Genomic DNA, 27,992 nt, shown 5'->3' on the forward strand with positions numbered 1-27,992 from the left:
TACAGTCCATTCACTTCCTCCTCGGGTTGCATATCCGAGCCATCACAGAACTGGTCGTCATCAACCACGTGGTGAGCCGCACCATGCTTACCCCGTTGTGGACACATCCTGTGAAGATGCCCCACTTTCGAACATCCATTGCATGAGTATTGTCTAAACCGACACTGATGAGGCCGATGATTGCCCCCACAACACCAACAGGGTGAAATCTGGATCGAACCAGTTGCCGGCTCTGAGCAGAGGCAGGTTTCGCGTAAGCAGCTCTGCCCGAAGACGATGCCATCTTGTTTACAGTACTTGCCATGGAACTCCGACTCGTCGATGATATCTGCCTCAAATTATCATCAGTCGTCATGCATGCCTGGGCAGTCGCGATGGCCTTTTTCAAATCCAGCGTCTCTGCAGCCAACAGCTTTCTGAGGATTGCATCATGGCTGATGCCTATCACAAAGACATCACGCAGCATGCCTTCCAGCAAGTTCCCGAACTTACACGGCTCAGCAAGACGTCACAGGTCGGCGACAAATCCCGACACGTCCTGGCCCTCAGCATGAACATGCGTGTAGAAACGGTAGCGTGATATGATGATCCCCTCTTTTGGCTTCAGATGGCTACCCACTAACGTACACAATTCCTCGTACCCTTTTTCCGCCGGACGTACAGGCGAGAGAAGATTCTTCACGAGGCCGTAAATTTTCGGACCATAAACAGAGAGGAGAACTGCCCTGCGCTTAACTGCGTAGGCCTCTGCCTCCTTGCCGTTGGCCACAAAATACTGATCCAGGCGGTCAACAAAATCCGCCCAATCCTCGCCCTCTACGAATCTCTCCAGGATTCCAACAGTGCCCATTGTGCATGCAAAGGTTCTTAAATTACCTCGTCACCAATTGTAATGACTCAAGAGTCTGGCTACTGTAGACTCATTCAGGTGCAACCTGATCCATCTTTATTCCAGCCCAAGAGTGCCTGCGCGACAAAGACACCCAGCTTATATACAGGTGACCAAACCACATGCATACAACCCGATGACTTCCGGCCACGGCGCCCTCTGGTGTCTGGTGACCCCCCAAGCATTAATACATAACACGTTGGGACAACGTTGGAGATGATTTCTCTGTAATGGTGACTACTCAGAGGACCGGCAGGCAGTGCAAAAAGTGGCAGGACCTTGGCCAAATAGTTTCTGTAAGTAATATTTTCATTTATGCACTGGAATTACAATTGTAAATGTGACCACCTGTGTGTGCCACCACAGCAGACCCCTTCTCTTAAGTTTTATGTTCATCTTTGCAGAGGAAGGTGGCGCACATAAACAGAGAGCGAACAAAAACTGGAGGAGGTTCCGCAAATATGCACCCACTGACACCCCGGAAGCGAGGATCGCTGGTATGATAGGTGTTGGCTCTTGAAGGTCAACAACCGGTGCACAAGCTGGGCCTAGCTTACAGAGAAGGGTATGGCCTCATTCATCATGGTCCTTCAAATGAGCCTGCACTGTGTGAGCCTACTCATGCCACCCTGTCCCCTTCTCTGTTACTAACCAATCGTCTGCTGTGTTATATTTTGCAGAAGTTGCGTCCATCCCTGAGGAAGCACAACCCTTGCCAAAGAAGAACATAATTCAAGGAGGAGCCTGACCTAAATGCAGAACTTCCACAGGAAGATCAGGAAGAGGATGAGCAGGAAGATCAGGGGGAGCGGGAAGACCCCAATATTGGGACTGTGACACTAAATCTGGATGCGGTGGTGCCGCACATGGATGTGCCAACTCCTTTCCGGACTGCTGGACATTTCATGGTGTCCCACAGTCTGAGGTTGCGGGTCCCTGTGCGTTGCAGCGAGCCACACCCAGGGTGAGGACCAGGGTGAGGATGGGAAGGAGAGCTTGAGAGCGCTCTCCTGACATGCAGGATACAACAGAAGTGGTTCAGTTCAGTGCAATGAGTGGGGAGATCATCAAGCTTCCCCAATCACTCCTGGACACCATTGGTGGGGTGAATCATGTGATAATGGGATTGTCGTCAGTAGTAACGACACTTGGGAGAAATGGGAACACTGTCGCAACACAATACGGAGGGAATGTCGGAGGTAGCCAATACGCTGTCGGGGCAGATTAAGGAGGGAATGTTGGAATTAGCTGCTGCAATAAGGGAACACGTCCAGGCTCTCATTGGCCAGCGGTGAATGACGGATTCAATGGTGACACTTCCACTCCAATCCCCAGACTAACCTCAGGTCGTGTGCCGGTGCATCCACAGTCTGAGGAAGAGGCGGAGGGGCCTGAGCCAGGCCTGCCATAATGCCGTCTCTTAGGGCCCACACCTGCCAACAAGAACATCACTGTCCACGAGATGCTCAAAAAAAGCAACTTGGTTCCAGCGGGAGAAGGCCTGAGTCACCGACCAGGGGTAGAGTCAGCAAGGGCAAGCACGTGGCGGGCGGTATTAGAATAAGGGGGAGGAGAGATAGCTGCAGCTAAAGTTTGTTTGTTGTTGTTGTTACTGTTGTTCTTAATGTTATTGTTATTTAACTGATTTTAATTGAAAAGTTTAAAGTTTTTCAGTCATGGAACTTGAAAAGCAAGTTTGGAGGTGATCTTAATGGAAAAGTTTAAAGTTTGTAACAAAAATATTTTTTAATCAAAGTTAAGTACAAGTGTCCAAATGTTTAATAAACGTAATTCTTTTTTCAATTAAACCAGAATCATGAACATTATTCTTTAAATTAATGCAAGTCAACCAACATGGTGAAATTATTCTTTAAATTAACAACATTCAACCAACATGGTGCATGATCAAATGTGCCGCCTAGCCTTCATGCAACAAAGCGTTCAAGGGTTAGCCACTGACACAAGGTTCTTGCAATGGCTATAGGTGCACAAGGGCCCCCTCCTCCGCCGTTGTCCTGCGGGTTGAGGTGGTGGCATTGCTTCCTCCTCCTGCTGCTGATCCTCCTACTCCTCGTCAGCTTGCTCGTCCAATCTCCTCATCCCCGTTGACTGAGGTTGCTCTTCAACTTCCAGTGCCTGTTGCCTCATGATCACTAAGTTGTACAGCATGCAGCACACGACAGTGAACTGACCGACCATCTCAGGGGAGTATTGCAGGTAGCTTTCAGAATGGTCCAGGCATCGGAAATGCTGCTTTAGTATTCCAATTGTCCTTTCAATGATGCTGCATGTGGTTATGTGGGACATGTTGTACTGACGCTCAGCTTCTGTCCAGGTATTACGTAAGGGGGTCATGAGCCAGGTGGCGAGCCCGTAACCCTTGTCCCCCAGTAGCCAGCTCTGCCCTTCTGGCTGCTGCTGAAAAATGGCAGATATAGCGCTCTCGCGTAAGATGAATGCATCATGGGTGCTCCCAGGGAATCTGGCATCAACTGCATGACATCGCGGATCAGCTGGACATTTAGTGAGTGGAACCCTTTCCTGTTCCTGTAAACCTCTGAATCGATCAAAGGTGTTCGCAAGGCGATGTGGGTGCAGTCTATCACACCTTGCACCTAGGGGAAGCCAGCACTCCAAGAAGCTCACAGCCCTGTCATGCATTGCCTGGGCAGTCATGGGGAACTTGATGTAGTTGTCCCTGCGGGCATACAGTGCAGTCGTAACCTGTCGAATGCAGCTATGTGTCGCATGCTGGGAGATGCAGCATATGTCCCCATTTGAAGCCTAGGATGAGCCAGAGGCATAGAAGGCTAATGCTGCAGTCACCTTGACCTCTATGTATAATGCAGTCCTCCTCCCACTTCTAGGCTGCACATCTGCCCTGATCGGTTGGCAGAGTTCGGTGATCACCTCCTTCCGAAAACACAGCCTGAGAATGCAGTCTGCCTCAGTCAGGTGCGGGTATGAGCGCCTCTCGCTGAACACCCGATCCAGGTAAGGCCTCCTCGCCATCATTCTTCGAGCTCTCTGGTTCCTGAGATATTGTTGTCTTATTAATCTGCCCCTTTGCATAGCCTTGAAGCAAAACGCTCTTACTACATGAGGCATTGCTAGGATCACACCCATTGTTTTTTCTTAGTTGCAAACAAAATGAAACTACTCACACAAAGCACTCACACCTTTTCCCTCTCCCTGCAAAAGGTTGACGCCATATTCCATGGACCACATGCTGGTCTGCACATGCGCATCACTAGGCGCAGTTTCTATGGTGATGTGACGCTCGAGGCAGAGATTTGGAACGCATACAGCACAAAATACACAGGATAACATGAAGGTTGGGGGTAATATTCACTATTTATTGTTAGCTCTGCAACAAACTGGTTTTCTCCACTCTCCAATGATCACCGAGCTCGAGGCACGGATCGCTGGCCGAAAGGCCCCCCCCCCCCCGCCCGCCGTCATCCCAGGCCGAATGCCACCCCTCCCACTGTGCCACTCTCTCCCGGACCGAATGGCCCCCCTCCCTCCAGTGCTGTGTCTTCGGCTCAGCTAAAACAATGGCATCTTCTCTATACCGATTTCCTTAAGCGCAAGGAAGGGTGCAATGCGCCATTTTAGAAAGAAATCATACTTGGCCAAATTCCTTAAATGGCCAGAGGTGGCGCACCTGACAGGTTCTGTCCCCAGTAACGTCAAAAAATTGGGAACTAAAAAAAAAATCGGACGTACCTACTTTAGAACGGCGCAGAAAATTTGGCAAAACTTAGATTTTAGTCTACTCCAAAAAAAAGCATCATACGCCAAAAAAACGGTGCAGAATGGTGGCCAAAATTTAGCCCATAGTTTCAAGGCTAGAATATTTTGCTATTGGTAAAAATATATCAGGTCAGTATAACTTTCTGTCATCAGTTTTAGATTCACTGTGACTTATTTTCCTTTCAGAATTCCTATTTATTTTAAGGTGTTAAAAAAAATCACTACTACTTAATTTATCTCACCTGTTTTTTTTGACTTGATGTTCTGCTTGGTCATTCACCCACACGTCTTAAACTCATTGCACTAATCCTGACTAAATAGGATGTCCATTAGTTTGTGTTTACTTTAGATGCTCCAATTCCAAACTAAAGGATAATTTCAGATCCGCAACTTGTTGCTCTGACCAATCAGATATTGCTGCAATTGTACAACAGGCTTGTCAATGGACCATGTGCATTGCTAACTAAGATTTAGTGTAGTGGTGGTCACGCTAAGTCTACGTTACCATCAGTAGGTATACTAGACTTGCAAAGTCCGTTCCCTCACACGCTCTGCGAAGCCACAATTCTCGATAGGCGTTCATGAAGTAATAGCTAATTTTGTGTCTGAGAGAAGAGGACAAATTTTCTACATTCAAGTCTTTCTGAGCAATATAACCATTGCAGAAATTGTTTAGACACCAACATAAATCACAAATGGGTACGGAGAACAAAAGATGTTTAGTTAAATACTGTAACACTTTCAATATGCATTCACAAAAAAACCCAGATGTTAAAGCTGTAACAAAACTTTGGTATTTGACTTTACTGATTTTGTGCAGTGTTCTTCAGCTCAGCTCTCACTCCTGTAACGCTCTAAACACTTGTTTGTTACAACCACAGTATGCATGTGTTAAATCTCAACAAAGCAAGTACTCCAGCCAGCAATAGTCAGTGACCGACATAGTATTTTAAGCTTGTTAAAGCTCCAGAACATGGGGTAATTTTAGCAGGATGGTGAATGTGCCGACCACAAAATGCACCCACTACCAGTTCTGTTAGCCAAAGGCTTCCTGCTTCCCCTTCTCCTCCATTCTTAAAATACCGTAAGCACAATGGCCTAGAAATGGCCTGTTGTTGTGTGACGCTCACCAGCTCGATGGAAATACGCCTCGGGCCTCTTCATTCAGGCGCAAGGAGCAATCCCACAGTGTATATTAAACCCTGAGATTGACAGACATGGTTCGGAATCAAAGTCCTTGACTATTTCAGACTACCCAAACTTAGTTCATACAAGACCCTTAACAGTCATCATAAAGAAAGACAGCCTCACCATCTTATATTGTTATGAGCCGACAGGTATGAATAAACATAAATCAGATATATCTTGCATTGAGATCTTGCATAATACCACTAAAGAACTGTTTGCAATACAAATTTTGTTTGTAAAAATTTTCTGTGAATTGAAAATTGCTGAAACAAAAGAAAGTTAACACGCCTGGGTTTTATTCCAACTGCTAAAATAAATGGTGGAAAAATATATAAAGTTGGATCATGGAGAGAAGGGCAGTGTAAACGTTATCTAGAAGTTTCCAAATCTTCAGGGCAGGTTTTATTTTGTTGACAGTTTCTGTTCGACTTCGTTGTATTGAGAGAGCACACAACAGTGAACAGATTATAATTCAATATTCAGGATTTCCTCATATGATTTTAATTTTCTGGAGCTAATGATTTATGGAAACAAATTAAACACTACTGTCTTGAAAGACCATAGACTATTGGCCTAGATTTATTACTCCTTCATAGTCAATGGGCAAGAAAATCGAATGTTGAGCAATTTGAAATACATATATACTGGCATGATAACTGGAGGGGAAAGCACCTTTCTCTGGGTCTATGTTACTTTGCATGATATCTTACCTTGGTAAGTTATACAGAGGGGTCATTCTGAAACACGCGACCACAGCTCTCCTGCGCTGCTTAGACAACAGCTTGTGCCAGACCATCTTCTTGGACTTGAAAGGATGTTCTGTCTAAACAGCAAAGAAGTTCCAGAATATCACTGACATGAAAATTCATACAAAATACACATGCTCACGCTCAATATAATCGCCTTTTAATGCATTACCTACTGCAACAGATACTAGCCCTAAAGGTCACCGACCTGAAACGTGAACTCTGTTTCTCTCTCCACAGATGCTGACCGACCTGCTGAGTATTTCCAGCATTTTCTGTTTTTAGATGCAGCACTGGTGGCGCTTGGTGGGCTAGATTTGATGCCCATTCATAGTCAACGAGGACAAAATCTAGCACAGCATCTTGGGGACAGTAACACGTTGCAGTAAAAAGGTACTGTTGCGTAATCTTTAAGTAGCTGGTTCCCCCCACCTCAGCAATGATAAATGCACTGCTGGTCATTATTACTAGTTTAAAACCACATCCCTTCTACTAAACGTGAAAGAAACGGGGGACAGTAACTGATATGTCCTTACTATAAATGCATACGAGGCCCACACTTCAGAGAAGGTCACTCTGTGACCAGTTACCTTTATTACCAAGACCTCAAGAGACAGACGGTGGGTGGAGCTTTCCCTTTTATACCGGAAAGTCCAGGTTAGGAGCGTCTCCCACAAGTTTACCCCCTGTGGTCAGTGTTCTCAAGATGTACAACTTAGGTCAGTTTATACATGGGTTACAATGATAGTTGAATACATGACATCACCTCCCCCCCCAAAGTCTTATTGGGATCACAGGTTGAGTCTCTCTGGTGGTTTACACTCCCTTGTAGAGCGCCTGAGTTGGGGCTCCGGTTGTTGGGTGCTGGCCTGAGTGTCTGCTGTTTGCGGTGCCTCAGGCCTGTCCAGACTGCCCACAGTGACTGGGCTCTCCTCCACTTGGTTCCGGTGTTCGGTCACCTGTGGTGGAGTGAACTCTACGTCGTGTTCTTCCTCTGCTTCTTCTATGGGGTTGCTGAACCTCCTTTTAGTTTGATCCACGTGTTTGCGGCAGATTTGTCCATTGGTAGGTTTAACTACCAAAATCCTATTCCCCTCTTTGGCAATCACAGTACCTGCGAGCCATTTGGGCCCTGCAGCGTATTTAAGGACAAAAACAGGGTCATTGACATCAATACATCGCGTCCTCACATTCCTGTCATGGTAGTCACATTGTGACTGACACCTGCTCTCAACAATTTCTTTCATAGTAGGGTGTATAAGGGATAACCTGGTTTTGAGCGTCCTTTTCATTAGCAGCTCTGCGGGTGGAACCCCTGTGAGCGAGTGTGGTCGGGATCTATTTGCCAACAGGAGGCTTGATAAGCAGCTTTGTAGGGAACCCCCTTGGATTCTCAGCATCCCCTGTTTGATTATCTGCACTGCTCGTTCCACCTGGCCGTTTGAGGCCGGCTTGAACGGTGCCGTTCTGACATGGTTGATTCCATTGCCTGCCATGAAGTCCTGGAATTCAGTGCTTGAGAAGCACGGGCCATTGTCGCTGACAAAGACGTCCGGTAGACCATGGGCGGCGAACATTGCCCATAGACTTCCTACCGTGGCAGAGGATGTGCTTGAATTTAAAATGGCACACTCAATCCATTTGGAGTAGGTGTCTACTATAACCAAAAACATTTTTCCCATGAAAGGACCTGCGTAGTCCAGATGGATGTGTGACCATGGCTTGGCAGGCCAGGACCATCGGCTAAGGGGGGCTTCCCTGGGTGCGTTGCCCAGCTGAGCACTCGTGTTGCACCTGCGAACACAAAGTTCCAGATCTTCATCTATCCCTGGCCACCAAATGTGACCTGGCAATTGCCTTCATCATGACAATGCCCATTGGGTGCTCATTGTGGAGTTCTCTGATGAACACCTCTCTGCCCATCTGGGGCATGACTACTCGGCTTCCCCATAGGAAATCGGCCTGAATCAAGAGTTCATCCTTGCGCCTGTGAAATGGTTTAAATTCCTCAGGGCATGCCCTGTCCCCATTCAGGACACATTTCTTGACTAAAGACAATAGCGGGTCTCTGTTTGTCCAGACTTTAATCTGACAGGCTGTCACGGGTGAGCCTTCACTTTCGAAAGCTTCAACAGCCATGACCATCTCAGCAGCCTGCTCGGTTGCCCCTCGGTGGTGGCTAGTGGGAGCCTGCTGAGTGTATCGGCGCAGTTTTCAGTGCCCGATCTGTGCCGAATTGTAGTCAAAGGCGGCTAACGTGAGTGCCCACCTCTGTATGCGGGCCGATGCATTTGCATTTGCATTTATGGACTTGTTGTTGGCCAAAAGGGATGTTTGGGGTTTGTGATCTGTCTCCAGCTCAAACTTCCTGCCAAACAGGTACTGGTGCATTTTTTTTTTACTGCATATACACTTGCAAGCGCTTCCTTTTCTACCATCCCGTAGTCCCTTTCTGCCTGGGACAGACTTCTGGAGGCATAAGCTACCGGCTGTAACTGACCCTTGGCATTAACATGCTGCAACACACACCCGACCCCATAGGATGACGCATCACACATTAAAACAAGTTTCTTACATGGGTCATATAGCATTAACTGATTGTTAGAGCACGCAATTTGTTATGCTCCATCAAAAGCCTGGCTGTCCCCCGGACCCAATCGCGACCTTTGCGTAGGAGCATGTGTAGCGGCTCTAACAGCGTGCTCAATTTGGGAATAAAGTTACCAAAATAGTTCAGGAGCCCCAGGAACGAACGCAGCTCCGTCATGTTACGGGGTCTGGGTGCTCTCTGGATCGCTTCCGTTTTGGACGCAGTTGGTCTGATCCCGTCTGCTGCTACCCTCCTCCCCAGGAATTTTACCTCTGGAGCTAAGAAGACGCACTTCGCCTTTTTAAGTCGCAGCCCTACCAGGTCCAGTCTGCGTAGCACCTCCTCCAGGTTGTGGAGGTGTTCTTCAGTATCGCGACCCGTAATGAGGATGTTATCTTGAAAAACCACCGTCCTTGGAATCGACTTGAGGAGGCTTTCCATATTTCGCTGAAAGATCACGGCGGCCGAACAAATCCCGAACGGACATCTGTTATACTCAAACAACCCCCTGTGTGTCGTGATGGCGGTCAGCTTCTTCGACTCACTTGCCAGCTCCTGGGTCATGTAAGCTGAGGTCAGGTCCAATTTTGAAAAAAGTGTGCCATTGGATAGCTTCGCAAAGAGGTCGTCCGCTCTCGGTAGCGGGTACTGGTCTTGGAATGACACCCGATTGATGATGGCCTTGTAATCGCCACATATCCTGACCGACCCATCCGCCTTGAGCACCGGCACAATCGGGCTCGCCCAGTCACTGAATTCGACTGGCGAGATGATACCTTCCCTCAGCAGGAGGTCCAATTCGCATTCTATCTTTTACCGCATCACGTACGGCACCGCACTGGCCTTGTGGTGTACTATCCCGGTGTCCGGGTTTATGTGAATCACTACCTTGGTCCCCATGAAAGTGCCGATGCCGGGTTGAAATAATGAGTCAAATTTGTCCAGGACCTATGAGCATGATACTCGCTCCACAGAAGAAATTGCATTGACATCGCCCCACTTCCAGTTCATGACAGCAAGCCAACTCCTCCCCAGTAGTGTGGGACCATCCCCCGGGACAATCCAGAGTGGCAACCTGTTCTCCGAATATTTGTGGGTCACGTCTACCGTGGCGCTGCCGAGCACCGGAATAATCTCCTTTGTATATGTCCGTAGCAGTGCGTCAATCGGCAATAATTTTGGCCTCCTGGCCTTGGACACCCACAACCTTCCGAACTGTTTGATACTCATCAGGGACTGGCTGGCCCCCGTGTCCAGCTCCATTAATACTGGAATGCCATTGAGGAGCACTTTCATCTGGTGGCGTCCTGGTATATGAACTGTATATGTGCTCCACCTGAACTCACTGAACTTCAGCTTCCAGCGATTTCCCCCAGTATTCATTTGGCCTCGTAGGGCTTACGTTGGGCCCGTCCTCCTCGTACATCAACCTGGCGGCAGGCTTTCTGCACATACACGCCAAGTGACCACTGACGTTGCAGTTTCTGCAGGTATATTGCTGATACCTGCAAGTTCTGGCTGGGTGTTTGCCTCCACACCTCCAGCATGAGCTGAAGGCCCTATTGTTGGACACAAAAGGTGCATTACCAGTCGATCGTCTCTGACCGTCTCTGTAACTGTCCTTAAGCGCACCATTAACAGGCGTTGATGGCCCCATTCCTGGCCGCATTGTCCATTGCGATGGCATGAATCGCCGTTCAGCTAGCCATTGTCTCTGTTGAATTCCCCCTTTGGGTTCGACTACATGCTCGGGCATGTCCGATTGCCCCTGTCTGCCTAGAGAACTGTGTGCCGCGTTAACAATGTTGACTCTCTGGTCGTTTGCTGCATTTGAGCCAAGATTTTTGCCATAAATCATTCTAGTCTCTTTCTCCCCTGAGATAATTGTCTGGGCTATCAGAGCCGCCGCTTCCAAGGTCAAGTCTTGGGTCTCAATCAGTTTCCTGAAAACCCCAGCGTGCCCGATGCCCTCAATAAAAAGTCTCGCAGCATCTCCGCTCTGCATGCATCTGGGAACTTACATAGGCTCGCCAGTCGCCGGAGATCTGCCATGAAGTCTGGAACGCTTTGCCCTTCTCGCCGCCGGTGCGTGTAAAACCGGTGTCTCGCCATGTGCATGATGCTCGCTAGTTTAAGGTGTTCCCCGATCAACTTACTGAGCTCTTTGAACATCTTGTCCGCCGGCTTCTCTGGCGCTAGAAGGTCCTTCATTAGGGAGTACGTTCTGGATCCACAAACCGTCAGGAGATGAGCCCTGCGTTTGTCGGCCGAATCCTGTCCCAACCATTCCTTAGTGACAAAACTTTGCTGTAGTCTCTCAATAAAGTCATCCCAATCATCACCAACACAGTACCTCTCTTCTGTGCTCACGTGGTTTAAATCCCAGTTTCTCGTCGCCAATGATATGTCCTTACTATGCAGTATAAATGTACACGAGGCCCATACTTCAGAGAAGGTCACTCTGTGACCAGTTATCTTTATTACCAAGACCTCAAGAGATAGACGGTGGGTGGAGCTTCCCCTTTTATACCGGAAAGTCCCGATTAGGAGTGTCTCCCACAAGTTCGCCCCCTGTGGTCAGTGTTCTCAAGGTGTACAACTTAGGTCAGCTTATACATGGGTTACAATGACAGTTGAATACATGACAGTTACAATCCTGCTGTGTTTTCTTTTACAGCAAATCAAGAAGCTGGATTTTGCACTGTGCAAACCAAGCGGTGTGGTTGTTGGCAGGGGTGAGGGAAGGTAAATGTTGGATCTCTGAATGAAAAGGTATTGATCAGGCATTCGAAAAGCCTAATTTTGAAACATATTTCATCTCCTCCCCGTATTGTAATTAAAAAAAAAGAACATTTAGACACAAGTTAATTTTCTTTGAGCTGGTGTCCAATTTGTTATTGGGTCAGACTGTAAAACAGCTTTATATTAATAATAGTCATTAAGTGTATGTAGTGTTTTTAGTCGCAAATAATGTAATGCACAGTCTCAGCTGTGGCTCAGTGGGTAGCACCCTTGCCTCTGAGTCAGAAGGTTGTGGGTTCAAGTCCAACTCCAGAAACTTGAGCACAAAAATCTAGGCTGACACTTCCAGTGCAGTGCCGAGCCGAGGGAGTGCTGCACTGTCCAAGGTGCGTTTTTCGAATGAGACTTTAAACCGAGGCCCCATCAGCCCTCTCAATTGGACGTAAAAGATCCCATGGCACTATATCGAAGAGAAGGGTCAATATTTATCCCTCAATCAACATAACAGATTAACTGGTAATTATCACATTGCTGTTTGCGGAGCTTGTTTGTGCGTAAATTGGCTGCCGTGTTTCCTACAGTGACTACACTCGACGAGATCCAACACCGCCTCCAGTGCACCAGTGCAGCCTTCGGCCGCCTGAGGAAAAGAGTGTTTGAAAATCAGACCCTCAAAACTGCCACCAAGGTCTACACGGCTGTAGTAATACCCGCCCTCCTGTATGGCTCAGAAACATGGACCATGTGCAGTAGGCACTTCAAGTCGCTGGAGAAATACCACCAACGATGTCTCCGCAAGATCCTGGCAGGACAGATGCACCAACATTAGCATTCTCGACCAGCATTGAAGGACTGACCACATTTGATCAGCTCCATTGGGCAGGCCATATAGTTCTTACTCCAGACCCGAGACTCCCAAAGCAATCGCTCTACTTGGAACTCCTTCATGGCAAACGAGCCAAAGGTGGGCAGAGGAAACATTACAAGGACACCCTCAAAGCCTCCCTGATAAAGTGCAACATCCCCACTGACACCTGGGAGTCCCTGTCCAAAGATTGCCCTAAGTGGAGGAAGTGCGTCCGGGAGGGCGCTGTGCACATCGAGTCTCGTCGCCGAGGGCATGCAGAAATCAAGCGCAGGCAGCGGAAAGAGCGTGCGACAAACCTGTCCCATCCACCCCTTCCCTCTGTCCCACCTGTGACAGGGACTGTGGTTCTCGTATTGGACTGTACATTCACCTAAGAACTCATGTTAAGAGTGGAAGCAAGTCTGGTGCAATGTCGATGATTTTGTAGGAGGGTAGCCCCTCTCCAAAAACTGTATAAATTATACTTGAAATCTCTTGTATTTTGAAGGTTCCTCGATTGAACTTTCCCTTGTATTTGTTCGAAATAAAGCCGGTTGAACTGAAGATTTAGTTTGTTTGATTCCATGGTCGTTATACGGAGGACGAGGGCGAGGTGTCAATTACCTATATCAGGTAGTCCGCCCCGTGAAAAAGTCTTCCTTTTACCTCAACAGAAAGGGCAGGTGTCGACTTCCTATCTCAGGTAGTCTGCCTCGAGGGAGAGAAGTCTTCCTTTTACGCCAACACCAAGTCTTTCTTTTAATTAAGGCAGGAAGGCACTATCTAGGTGGTGTAAGCAATCCCTTTGCATGGATCATTCAATCAAGATAGGATAGTCAGAGGCACCATTAATCAATGAATGGACATTTTTCTTGTATTTACCTGGAACTCACCATGTATTTCAAAGACTAATGGGACAATAAAGTCTGTGAACAGGAGGAAAGCTAGAGAGAGGAGGATGGAATCACAAAACCAGGATGAGCCTGGGTGTAGGAGAACCAAATGTGATTGTTGGAGCATGTTACAAATTGAAGAGACTATCACTATATTCACTGGTGTCAGGAACAGAGTTCACTTTTGAAAGACCAGGCGATTTATTGCCGTTATTGCACGTGAGCATGTGCTGTTCTAGATGTTTAGTTTCAGTAAATAAATCTAGTTAATTACTTTGTAATCTAAGCCCAGCCTGAGCATGATTATTCTGGAATGGTTTGGTGATAAATATTGGAGGGCATTAATGACCCAGATCTGAGAGCATCCTAAAGGATATGAAGTCTCTGGAGTGGCAATAAGCTGCAGTGCTGCAGCTTCTGGTTTGCAGCAAATATCAGGTCTGCTGTGGGACAAAAGGGAAGACCATTGCAAGAGGGAACGCCTCCTTAAAAACCCCCAAATAATTGTACTGGTGGCAGCAAGCCGTGAGGCAAAACTATAGCAACACAAGCGAGAGGGAAAATTCATTACTGATAATTATGATGAATCTGAGGGAGATTTTGTGATGTGGATCTACATGTAGTGGGACCTGGTTTCATGTTGTCTCTCATGGTCACTTGTGACGATTTCCTGGAGTGAAATAACTTCTAAAGCACCATGACCCAAAAAAGTGTCATAATTATACTCAGCTCAATACATTGGGGGGAGCGGGGAAATCACATAAATTAATTATCCTTTAGTGATCTGGGTGTCATGGTTCATCAGTCACTGAAAGTTGGCATGCAGGTACAGCAGGTGGTGAAGAAGGCAAATGTTATGTTGGCCTTCATAGCGAGGGGATTTGAGTTTAGGAGCAGGGAGGTCTTACTGCAATTGTATAGGGCCTTAGTGAGGCCTCACCTGGAATATTGTGTTCAGTTTTGGTCTCCTAATCTGAGGAAGTACGTTCTTGCTATTGAGGGAGTGCAGCGAAGGTTCACCAGACTGATTCCCGGGATGGCAGGACTGACATATGAGGAGAGACTGGATCGACTGGGCCTGTATTCACTGGAGCTTAGAAGGATGAGAGGGGATCTCATAGAAACATATAAAATTCTGACGGGACTGGACATGTTAGATGCAAGAAGAATGCTCCCGATGTTGGGGAAGTCCAGAATCAGTGGACATAGTCTAAGGATAAGGGGTAAGCCATTTAGGACTGAGATGAGGAGAAACTTCTTCACTCAGAGAGTTGTTAATCTGTGGAATTCCCTACCGCAGAGAGTTGCTGATGCCAGTTCATTGGATATATTCAAGAGGGAGTTAGATGTGGCCCTTATGGCTAAAGGGATCAAAGGGTATGGAGAGAAAGCAGGAATGGGGTACTGAGGTGAATGATCAGCCATGATCTTATTGAATGGTGGCGCAGGCTCGAAGGGCCGAACGGCCTACTCCTGCATCTATTTTTTATGTTTCTATGTAATGGCCTCGATATTTACTTGGGGTCGTGACAAGAGCTGGGTTCGGGAAGTTGGATCTTGCGGGGAACGTGGTAGGAGGAGATCGCAGTGGAGGATAGTGGGATTGATCGTGGGAGGAGTTGAGCTGTTGGGAGATCTGAGCCCAGGTCAGTACCTTTCCAAAGCAATAGGGCCCAGATTGGGAGCTCAGCAGAGTACAAATCCAACATTTTATAGTTTCACATGTTGAGTCTTGCAATGTGTTGAGTCACTTTAAGATTAACAATACATTGAAAAATACACAATCCCAGTGATTGGGTATTGTTGCTACTCTTTCATAAAGTACGATGTTCCTATTGTTATTTAACTCTTGTGACTACTGTGCACCAAACATATTTGCACATGTGTCACAGATGCTTTTACCTGCTCCAAGTGAAACAGGACTGCAGAGACCTCCTGCACCCGTTTCACAATCTTTTCAGGATTATCGCTGTCTTCAGCTTTGCCAGCTATGTCCTTGTACAACGCCATTTGCCATCGCATAGCTGAAGAATTCTCACACTACAAAATACATTTATAAAATGAATAAGTTACTGATTCAGTTCAGTCCATTTACCTTACAATTCGGCCCAGCAACTCCCACCCCAATTAGCAATCGCTGAGAAATACTACAAAAGCTTCCAGTTTGCACATACATGATCATACCAACAAGTTGCATTTATATAGCACCCTTAATGTAGCAAAACATCCCAAAGCATTTCACAGAATCCTAATCAAGACAAAAATTAACACTAAGCCAAAGGAGGAGACATTCGAACAGGTCAAGGGTGTTTTTTTTTTAGGGGGGTGATGACGGTAGAATTGAAAGGAACCAGGGACAGTACCCGAGGAGAGGGAACTATTGACAGTATCAGCTAGAATGGGGGCGAGGAAATGGTCAGCAGTTTGGTGGGAATAGGGCTGAGAGAATAGGAAGTGGGTCTCATAGACAAAATAATCTTGGAGAGTGCATGAGGGGGAAATCGGAGAGAAACTCGAGAGATATATGAGTTTAGATCTATGGCAGGGGGAACATTGGTGGAAGCTTGGCTTGTTGGGCTCGATCAAGGGAGGGGTGCGGCCGAGGCAGCTGAACAGGTGGTCTCAATCTTATTGACAAATACTTAGTTTTGTAGTTTCTTATGCCTTCAAATTGGGCTCTTCAAATCTTGATGTATGAATACTGAGGGTTGGATTATCGGCTTTTGTGATGGGTGGCAATGGCAGCGGGGCGGTACAGATACTGCCCGGAAAATGTTTGCGCCCTCATCTGCAAAATTCGGCAAAAAATGAGGTTCCATGATCGGGGGTCCAAAATCAGGCGCTACACAAAGAAGTTTTTGAGCCCCAGTCCAATCGTGGGGAGTGGGTGATGCAGATAAACTGGATCTAGCAGGTAAGTGGAAAAACACTTACCTCCTGGATCCAGCAGTCCTCGCCTCCTTTTAGCAGCTGGGTTTCATGAGGCTCGAGAAACCGAGCCGGCCAGAGTTAAATTTAAAATGGTGGTTAATTCTGAGGCGTGCAGCTTCATTGTATTTAAATGACCAACCTGCTTGTCACTTGTCACTTGTCCCGCCTCCATTAAAACCAAAAGTTGACAGGTTGGAGTCTGGTTTCAGATTTTTTTCCATTTTTACCTGTAACCTGACCCAAACCAACTCATTTTTGGGGGTTAAAATTCATCTAATTATTCCAATGCCGGCTTCCTGAAATCTGCCCTTCACAAAGTGTAAATTGTCTGATCTCCATGGGCTGCATTCTATTCTTCACTACATTCTGCTTCTCTACCCTCTCGAACCTTTACTGGCTTCTAAACTCCCAACAAATCTTATTTCAAAATCTTTCCCCACAAATACCTTTGATGGGAGAGAAGGTCCCTCCCATTGAAAACTGAGAAATAGCTTTATAGTCTTTCACTTTATTTCATTATATTTTTAAGCCTTTTAAATGGTGATCAGTGGAAGGGAGGTGGATGTATATGTTATAGATCTTGACATTAATACTATGGGGCCAATAAAGTGTCAGCCGTGGCTCAGTGGGTAGTACTCTCGCCTCTGAGTCAGGTGGTGCGTTCAAGTCCCACTCCAGTGACTTGAGCACAAAAGTCTAGGCTGACCACTCTACTACAGCACTGAGGGAGTGCTGCACTGTCTTTTGGAAAGAGGTGCCATCTTTCGGATGAGACGTTAAACCGAGGGTCCGTCTGCTCTCTCAGCTGGACATACAAGATTCGGTGGCACTATTTCAAAGAAGAGTAGGGGAGTTATCCCCAGTGTCTTGACCAATATTTAGTCCTCAATCAACATCACAAAAAAACAGATTATCTGGTCATTATCACATTGCTGTTTGTGGGAGCTTGCTGTGCGCAATTGGCTGCTGTGTTTCCTACATTACAATAGTGACTACACTTCACTGTAAAGCACTTTGGGATGTCCCGAGGTCATGAAAGGCACTATATAAATGCAAGTCTTTTTTTTCCAATAATGAAGCCTGGTATCAACTGCTGACTATCGGGTGATCCGTACATAAATTCATTAATGGATAGAAAATAGGGCGACCTCTGTATGGGCGGGAAAACCTCCCAGTCCAAATTTCCTCCATGTGTGGGGCCCAGATGGCCCCAAGTGCAGTAACAGGAAAATCCGCTGTATGGTGTTAGTGATAGATTACAATTTGAAATTTATAGTTATCTGGTGTCTGAAAAAACACTGAATTATGGAATGAAATGAAACTGATGATAAAAGAGAAGGGCTTCTTTCTTTATTTGAAATGATGTTCTTTTACCTTTCCTTGCAAGTGGAGATTGTCCTGAAGAAACTCTTGCACTTCTTCATCTGTATCTTTCTGTCAGGATTGTAAGAAAGGAGATAGTAGGTCAGTCCTACAGCAAACAAGCCAGCAAAGCATTCAACAACAACAACTTGTATTGATATAGCACCTTTAACGTAGTAAAATGTCCCAAGGCAGTTCAATAGGAGTATTATAAGACAAAAAATTTGATACTGAGTCACAAAGAGAAATTAGAACAGAAATGTCGTGGTGAATGGAGGGCCAAAGGCTGGACAATTCAGGTCAAAGACGTACGTTTTAAGGAGCGTCTTAAAGGAGGAAAGAGAGATGGAGAGGTTTAGGGAGGGAGTTCCAGAGCTTAGGTCCCAGGCAACAGAAGGCACGGCCACCAATGGTGGAGCGATTATAATCAGGGTTGCTCAAGAGGGCAGAATTAGAGGAGCGCAGATATCTCGGGCAGTTGTGGGGCTGGAGGAGATTACAGAGAAGGGAGGGGGCGAGGCCATGGAGGGATTCTGGAATAGTGAGCAATTTTGGCATACAAGAGCAGGACCCAACAATACTTTATGTGGTCCAGCCAGATCTAGTGGTGTATGGGTAAACCAGTTGACCGCCATATCCATTCAAGTCTGCGTTTCTTGCACTTAAGGGAGTGAAGGTAAAGGCTGCACCAAAGGGAATGGCCAGGGTGAGAGAGAGTAATTGTTTTAATAGGGACTAGGTGGTCAAACGTGGTGCTGAGGGTTTGGATGAGCAGATTGCTAGCTGCAGAAATGTTGTGGTGAATGGAGGGCCAAAGGCGGACAGTTCAGGTTTTGTAAGTGCAGTTGTAAGAGAGTTGGGAGAGAGTTTTTTCCAGGGGTGGACACAGAAGGAAGTAGGGTTGGGGGAGTGGAAGAGGAATGTGGGTGGAGTGCGATACAAGGAAGTGGTCAGAGATGATTTTATCTGCAATTGACACGTTGGTAGTAGCCACGAGAGATGGCAAGGTTGAGAGGTGGCCATGAATATGGGTTGGTGAGTTTACATGGAGGGCGAGATTAAGGGAGGATAGGAGCCTAGTAAACTCAGAGCAGTGAGAGCATGATAAATTGAGATGGAGGTTGAAATCACTGAGGATGAGAAGTCGCTTGGTGCAGGGGCTGAGGGAAGAAAACCTTTAAATTGGCACAAAATCAGTACTTTTGTTTGAAATAATACCTACGAAAAAATAATTTCACTTTGTCATTTTTGCATGAAACTGAAGATATTTTGTGTTGGACATTCTCCATACAGCGTATATAGTCTTTGACACAACCAGGATTTAGAAATATAGAATTCTTCTCTCCTTTAGAAATCTAGCACGGAGTCTTGTACCCATGTACATTAAGCACTTTAGCATCTGTTTTATAACATACAAAAGTAAATTTACAAATCCTGCGTCGGGTTACAACATTGCAGCACCAATTCTCTTGTGCGATGTGTGCGTTGGGTGAATTTATTATGCAACTTATAATGTACTTTCCGGGCTAAACTAGTTTCCATCATACGATGCCCTGGTTCAGAAGTTCTTCAGTTGTCTTCCCTCCTCCTCGGAAGGTGCGCCCTATGATGTTCACAGGCACCTTGCCCAAGTAGCCAATCTTCCTGTGCAAGCCTGGACGGTCATGTTGGCAGGCAAGCCAGCTGCATGAGGTATCACGGCTGAGCCAGATCCTGTCCTTCCCCCGATATCCACATATACCCAGTGTACCTATAGATCCTATTTAGTACTTAAAATACTTCAATATTTTATATATCTTCAGCTTTTTAGAAGATTTCAGCTGGTTGGTTATGGCTAAATGCAAGGGTATACATATCTGGAAAGGATGAACAGGCTGGGTCTCTTTACTCTTGAAAAAAGAAAGCTGAGGGTAACCTTATAGAGGTCTTTAAAATTATGAAAGGTTTTGATAGAGTGGCTACAGAGAGAATGTTTCCACTTGTGTGGAAGAGCATAACTAGAAGCCAGCAATGTAAGATAGTCAGCAAGAAATCCAATAGGGAACTCAGAAGAAACTTCTTTACCCAGAGGGCAGTGAGAATGTGGAACTTGAGGGTTATGCTGATAGATTTAGATGAGGAAAGAAAGGAGGAGGCTCGAGTGGAACATAAACACACCAGCATGGACTGGTTGGATTGAATGGCCTGTTTCTATGCCGTATATCCTGTGTGAAGCAATAGAAACCTTATCCCTTCTGTTCAGGCTGTGTCCTCAAGCTTCTCTAATCTTCCCTCAGAGCTCATCCCCTTTACTGTGCCCTTTCCAATACATGCATTACATGTGGTACAGTAAGCATGTTTCTCTATATGCCCAGGCTAGTGTATTGTACAGCATTCACATTAACATCCGTAGCCTTGCTTTTCACTGTTCTGCCTATACAATCTAGCATTCTATTAGCAGTTAATTGATTCACCACATAGTCGAGCCAGTCAAAGTGATGCGTCTACAATTCCTCCCATGCCCTTTTTTAAATAGACACATGGAAATACTATGTCAAGCATTTCAGAAACACATTCATTAGTGTAAATATACCTGAAAATTTATCACTTACCAGGCTATATCTTGTCTTGGCTATGTTGATCAGCTCTTGATCAGCAGGCGAACACATGTTCAGGCCAATAGGAAGCATTTTTTTAAGGGTTGCTACAATCAGTGATGTCTGAATGGAGTAACGATCACCCCGCCGCTGCTTTTTTGTCCTTTCCTCAGACCCGCCAGACTGAAGTCAACAGTGAAAATGGTTTACAAAAATCACATATTCAGTACAGTGCCCTTCATTAAGTAACAGGTAATAAGGTGTCAACCCAAAGTTGCAGGTGGAAAAGTATGTTATCAACAAAGACTCTGTAGCTGCACACAAACATATTCCTATGAAACATCCCCAATAGGTGTTACATTCGAAAATAAATAAATAGAATATTGCACCAGTGATGGTTGCCCTTTCATGAGTATAAAGGTCCTGCAACAACTGAGCACAACGGAAATTTAAGCAGTAGAATTAACCATTACCTGGTGTAATATTCTATATATTTTATAGGCATTTGAGGTTAAAATGTTATCGGAAAAAGAACTATTAGGTGATGTTGTCATATGAGTGAAATATTTTTACTTCAACAGCCGGGAAATACCATTCACAGTGACTGTAAATATAACAATGCCCATAGAATAAATATATTTATACAGGGCTTAAGATAAGAACTCGAGTCACAAATACATTGAAAGCATTTGACTAAATATTATAAATTTACCACCATATTATTTACAAAACCTAAATAAAAGTGGAAAATTTCCTAAAATGTCAGCAACAGTCTCCTATCTGAACCCCTGTTTATATACACAATGCCACACATGCATACACTCAGTAAGTATGGGCATAACATAGACTTTAACACCTGCAACTTTGGCTAGTAGAGGAGACTATTGTGTTCCTCTGTTGTCTTCTCCTCGGTCTACTGAAGGCACTGATTAGTGCCAGGGCTCCACAGACACCAGCTTCACTCCAGTACCTCACGCAAGCGGCCACTCTTCCTGTGTGAACCTCCAAAGTGAGTGTCGGATGGTTACGTAACATTGGGAGGCATAACAGCAGAGCCTGAACCAGTCCTCATTTGATGACCATACTTTTCAGCAGAGATCAGAGAAAAGCAATTGGAGCAGGAATTCTTCCCGCCTTCCTTGGGCCAGGAGCATCGAGACTCAATTACAGCACGTGGGCCGAGATAAACTAACGGAACAGATGATTTTAACTCTATACGCCCAGCAGCACCGGGTAGGGTGTTAAAATGTCCCGAGATACCTACCTGGATTTTAACCTGGTTTCTTGAGCAGAGGCAAGGACACCCTCCCAAAGCTGGTTGGGTCCTTCTTTAAATATGTCGGTCCTTTGACGTCACTGGGACCGGACTACAACTTTAAACTCGGGCCTGAGTGGGATATCCGCTGCAGCTTTCCTGCCAGGTCAACCCAGGCCAGAAGAGGATCAGCCCCAGAAAAGGCCAAAAAAAGGTAATTGTTTTTGTTCCCTTTGTGGGTCCAGGAGGAGCAGGAGTGTTCCTTCAGACACCACGGGGAACCCTTGCCCCCTCCCTTCCTGAATGCGAGACCACTGTCCGGTGTCCCCGGAGCCTGATCTCGCCATGGGTCGATGGACAGCCATAGTCTCCCTGATTTTCCTCAGGTCAGCAGCCACTTCCCGCTCATCCCGGGAGTTAAAATAGCCTGAGCCTGATTTCTGCAGCAGTGGATGTTTTCAACTCACCTCGCCACCTAACCGCTCAAAGCCTGTCTGGAGTTAAAACTGGGGCCTATGCATACAAGTCAAATCAAGGACCTTATTAGTTGGTACAAGCCTGTACTGTATTAGCTCACAACATTGATGCTTCTTACTTCCACACAATTAGCCCTGAATTTAACTCGTGGCACGAGTGCGGTGTGTGAGATGTAGACCAAGCTGCACCAGGGTGTGACCTTGGCCGTTTTAACCCCCAGCCTCATTATTATTTTTCAGGAGTCTGATGCCTGATCCTGGTGGGGATGACAAGGAAGCCGACGGGTAGAGGTCAGCAGGGGGAGGAGAGAGGTGGGGTTTGGCAGGTGATTATGATCAGGGGACAGGGTGGAAGCTCCGGACAGGGGACCAAGGTTTCCTGTGGGGCCTAGAGGAGCACTCCTGTTCCCCTCTGGCTCATAAGTGAACCATTTAAAATAATCTACCTTGTTGGACCTCGTCTGGCCCTGGATTCTTCTGATGCCAGGTTTCCCGGCATGACCGTGTGCAAGTCACGGGATTAAGAATGTCAGGTCCTGATAACGTCACCTTACCCAGCCTTCTGAATATTTATGAAGCCCTCGCCTGCCTGCAGTGAGGGCCTCACGCCCTTCCAGAAACCCGGGTTAAAACAGTGGCCGATGGGAGTGCAGTGCCAACGAGGAGGTAAGTACTCTGCCCCTAATTTAATCCCTGCACACCCTGTTGTCGCTAATCAAACTATAGATGAAGAAAAAAACACAAATGATGGAAATCTGAAATAAAAACCCTGAAAACAAGGGAAATGCACAGGTCAGCAACCTACTTTTCTCTTTCAGAAACTAACGGACTTGCTGTGCATTTCCAGCATTTTCTTTTATCGTGGAATGTAACTGTGGTTTTATGTTTCATTTTAAAAAAAATGTCCATTTACAACCTTGACCCAATTAGGATAAAAGCCTGGAGTAATGACATAGTTATCAAAATTGTTGCTATTAAGATTACAACTCTGGTTAAATAAGAGCATGTTTGTGGGTGAGAGTTTCCATGAGAATTTAGAGAAGACAATTTAGATAGGATTTAAGTTAATTTCAGCTTGGATGACCAAATGTTTTGAAGGACTGTGGGTGCAGGGGGGAGGGGAGAGGGTGGTCTTCAATGGCAGTGCAAAGCGGGCGACAACAAATCAGCATCCCGTTTTAGACCCCGCCTGATTTTCTGTTCCAACAATGGGTGTAAAACAGGCTCGTTCACATCCATTTTACGCTACTGCAGAAGACCAATTTCATCCTGTGAGATATAATATTGCAAATGAAAATAAATTCATGTAATGAAGCTGAATTGTGGGGTAAAATTCTGCAAATGCCTTTCACTTGCAGTGCTCGACTATAAATAAGTTTGCTTACTCACTCACCAGGAAAAATGGAATTGGAATTGTGTAAAATTGATGCTGTTGAGCTGACATTAGTTTGGTTTAGTGACCCACAAGTCTGTTAAATTATATATTATAAATGATAAAATTTGGCTCTTCTAAACTGAGCTTAACCTTAAAGGCTCTGTGTCATTCTCCAAAAATATGTACACACACATATGACAGATCACGGTAACTACAAAAGCCAAAGTTTTTACTATAGTAAAAGGCATCACTTAATTAAATCAAAAATCTAAATGGGAGTCAACTGCATTATTTTGGAGTTTCAAAAAAAATAATTTTCATACGTTTTATCTCTGCACCTGTAAATGACTGAAGTGCAATTGTAACACTAATAATACTAGTAACATTTAAAATGATTCATTTTGTTTGGAAACAAATGTTGGCAATGCAGAAATTCCTGATGACATGAGCCTTCAAGAGTCAGTCATCAAGGAGCAATGAACAGTTCAGACTTGTCTTATACTCTTCAGGTGGAAATTACTTCAACATTATTTCTTTCATTATTCTGCTTTGGCTTTTGGTTTTAACCCAAACTGGGGATGTTATTGGTAAAATTGTAAGAGAGAATTTGTAGTGTTTTAATCAGAAAAATAACCTCATATCTTAATAAAGGTATTAAAACAAAATCAAATGATGAGTGACTTGAAAGGGCAAGTCAAACCTGAATTGCTCTCAAATACCTATCACTCATTGTGTGTGGTCTAGGCATGTCAAGGCTGTTGTCACAATGTATTAACCACTGTATTAAGGATTATTATTTATTGTTATTTTTCTTGGTAACTAAACACACTTAGTCCAGGTTTGACCATTAGTTATGGGGTTTCTAACCCCCACACTCATTTTGTGCTGTTTACACTGATCATAATTACTGTTGCTTATTATTACTGTGATGAACGGGATTGAGACGGCATGTTTACTGTCAGGAATATCAGTATAGCATGCTATGGTGACATCCCGAATCTGCAAAATCTCATCACACAGATGAACTATAAATGCATATAAAATAGTAACAAAGATAGAATATACTGGCTTTTAACTTGGGTCTTGCTTAGACTTAAAAGTACTAATGTTTGACCTTTCTATTGTGCTGTTGCACAATTAATTTTTCCCTCTCACACATAATGCAATTTCAGTCCAATTGGCACTATTCACACGAGCTGCTAGACAATAATCTATCATCTATCCAATTTTATACATTTTGAGAGAGCATTAGTGGCTATTAGAAATGTTTTAAAATCCCAAAGCAGATGTAAATAATTCACTAACACATGGGCCCAGAAATTCCAGCCTCCCGGGTCCGTATGGAGTGTGCACGGACCCGGGAAGGCATCGTAAAAGCCGGTTTTCAGCGCACAATGCACATGCACTGAAAACCGGCTTTTCCGATCTGTCAAGCTGAAACTGAAGCTTGACAGATCCTCCACATCTAGTGAGCGAGGACATTTGCATGGGCAAGATTGCGTTATTTACCCATATCTTGTCCAGCAAATGTCCTCAAAACTCTTGTGCCTGATAAAAGCAGGCGCATAGCTTACTTTTACAGGCGTAAGAGTTTTAAAATACACAAAAACATTATAAAATAACATTTTAAAAAACACATTCTATTGTTAAAAACCATCCCCACTATGGTAAGTTTATTTTAAACTATAATTAAAAAAAATTGGGAAAATATATATTTTTTTATAATACATAAATAACTTTAATTTAAATTAATGTTAAATATGTGGTGTATTTTTTTAAATTTTTTATTAGAGTTTTGTGTATGTGTGGGTGGGGAGGGGAGTTCTCATTCATATTAATGGGAACTCCAACTTATTATGAATGAGAATTATACTTTACCTTGATTGGCTGCTCAGAGCCATGTGACTGCAGCTCCAACCCTGCGCACGTTCTGACGTGCTCGTGCTCCGACACGCAGTCAGTGGAGGCCTCAGGACCGGGAACTCGCGTGGGTGCAGCAGAAACAGGTAGGTGCGCATCTTTTAAAAACTTTTTTACCAGATCGCCCGTGGGAAACAGCCAACTGGGATTTCTGGGCCGTGAATATATTTTATATGGTTAGAGAAGTAAAATAATAGTTCACTTTCTGCCTTAACTCACCCCAAGTCTGAAGGTATTTGGTATATTTTTTTAATTCCATATTTAAAAGATACTCCTATCAAAATTAAATAATGGGGTAGTGGGTTAGCACACCTCTGGAACCAGGGCCCAGACTAAGATACAAAACCAACTATAGTTTGATGCATTAAGACGAAGTTCACAGCAAATTAGTAGTTTAATTGAGAAAGGGCATGGCAATGCTGGTATGAGGAACAAGTCATTCTACACTGTTGTTTTAGGGCGTGCTCTTGCGAAGTTGCAGTTGAAGAACTCTGCTGGAGCTGAGTAAAGTGGAAGATCAATTGCTGTGGGTCGAGTCAGCCTCATTCTTTGAGCGAAATTAAACCGCCACATGAAAATAGAAAAGTCACTCTGTCCATTGGGGAAAACATTCTCTTAAAGGTCAAATGTCCCTTTACATTTTCAAGCTTTCTGTTATACAAACAGCAGGCGGATGCCTAAAACATGCATTCGACCCCTTGAATATATAAATGAGAGGCCTACGATCTGCTCTAAAAGGACTCCTTTTCGAAAAAAATTATTAAAAAGAAAGTTCCCGTGGAGTCGGAGAAGCAGAAGTGTTCCCGATCAAGTGTGTTTAATATCTGGTAATCAAAGTTTAGTATGGTAGTATATCTTAACCCCCATAATGTGAACACAGTTGCCGTGTAATACTTCAGGAAAATAAATGGGACAAATATGGAAATAAAAGGGGAAATTAACTACTTGGAACCAATGCATTTTAAAATACATAAAAGTATATAAATTGATGTCTAGCAACATCATGTAAATAGTGTCTTTGATTCATAAATCTGACATAGAGGTGAAAAATTAGCATAGTGAGAGTTAATGGTTAAATAATCTCTTTCTTAAGACTGCAGACAAACCATCACCTCTGATATATCAGTGTAAGAACAGGCCACAAGGCTGATGGAATTGGGCCATGTAAATTAAAAAAAATAATTTCTGCACCTCAATGTATTTCTGCGCAAGGACAGAACTGCAACTGAACTAAAGTAGTCACTTAGTGTTGTTGTGGTGCCAAAGAAATGGAGTAACAATATGGAGTGCAACAAAAGTTCTGAATGCTGGCAGCTCACGGAGACATCAGTTCCCATTCTGTCCTAGCATCATAATGAGAATTATAGCTGCCTTCATTAGAGGTTGGCCAGACAGTGGCCCATGTGACGAACAGGACGCTAAGCAATTACGCTGTTTTAAAATATTATTGCTCAATAATATGATCATGGGGTTGGTCCTTGGGTTAGTAAATGGCTACCTGGTCAGAAGCTAAACAGAACTACATGGAATGGGTACCTGACCTCTTTAGTGGTTCAATGATTCCTACGTGTTACTCAATGTAAAACATTTTGTAGTTTGGGTTAAATTCTAAAGGTGAAGATATTAATGAACACTGCAAATATGTTAAACAGTTTGTTGTTTAATAATCAGTATGTAATGTAATCTTGGGTTCCATGAGCCTGCAGAAACAAATATATGAATGGATTTATTTTAATCTCCTATTGCTGATTCGGAGATTTCATATTTTGTTAATTGTGTCTTTATAAATAATCTTTTCTGTTACTAATAATAATTTCTAACCCCAAACATTTTTTTTTTTTAAAAAGAACAAACCCGGACAAGAAAAACATTGTAATTGTGCTATCATATGAAAGCAACATGCTAGCGCTGACAATTAAGGCATTAATCAACACCTGCAAGTGGCTTTCCCGTATCATTACGGGTTTCGCCTCCCCTCCAATCCATTAAAAAAAAGCAAATCAACAACATTGAGGGCGGTTCAAGACTTCATCGAGCTATTCTTGACTTGCTTGCCAGTGGCTGAGGCTCTCTTAATTTAATAGCTCAGCCTAACATTGTATAGCCAAACCACGCTTAGTCTATTCTGTCACCAGTCTGAAGTTTGCTTATTTAGATAATGGCTTCGGAATAACAATTTTTGGTTTCCCAGAGCAAATTGTACCAGCGATTGCCAGTAGCCTTTGATCGGTGTAAATGGTAAGAAAGATAGCGATATATTTTAATTTTAATAAATAAAACTCTGTGCCCGATTCCATGAGCCTGGTGATAGAAACTAAAACAGCACGGCTAATCGGAGGGCCTTAGCGGGAGAATCTGGGAGAATGCCATCAGCAGTGCGAAGCTAGCTGCACAGCGGATGCACATTTATATCATCATGCCCTCTGACCTGTCCATCCTCTCCAGC

At 44.6% G+C, this 27,992-nt stretch overlaps 1 protein-coding gene across 5 annotated transcripts in view; it reads right to left on the reverse strand.

Moving 5' to 3' along the window:
• The window catches only part of LOC139239218 (ryanodine receptor 1-like), a 506,468-nt gene that overhangs the window by 118,227 nt on the left and 360,249 nt on the right, over positions 1 to 27,992 (reverse strand). For 3 of the 5 annotated variants that reach the window (XM_070867896.1, XM_070867894.1, XM_070867898.1), the window contains exons 70-74: positions 27,975 to 27,992; positions 20,536 to 20,703; positions 17,957 to 18,016; positions 15,554 to 15,691; positions 6,544 to 6,656 (exon numbers count right to left, since the gene is read on the reverse strand). In XM_070867896.1, coding sequence (XP_070723997.1) covers positions 6,544 to 6,656; positions 15,554 to 15,691; positions 17,957 to 18,016; positions 20,536 to 20,703; positions 27,975 to 27,992 — 497 coding nt within the window. The remainder of the gene's footprint in view (positions 1 to 6,543; positions 6,657 to 15,553; positions 15,692 to 17,956; positions 18,017 to 20,535; positions 20,704 to 27,974) is intronic. The other 2 variants (XM_070867899.1, XM_070867895.1) reach the window with 1 other exon arrangement.

The sequence above is a fragment of the Pristiophorus japonicus genome, chromosome 26, assembly GCF_044704955.1.
Source record: "Pristiophorus japonicus isolate sPriJap1 chromosome 26, sPriJap1.hap1, whole genome shotgun sequence".
Lineage (NCBI taxonomy): Eukaryota > Metazoa > Chordata > Chondrichthyes > Pristiophoridae > Pristiophorus > Pristiophorus japonicus.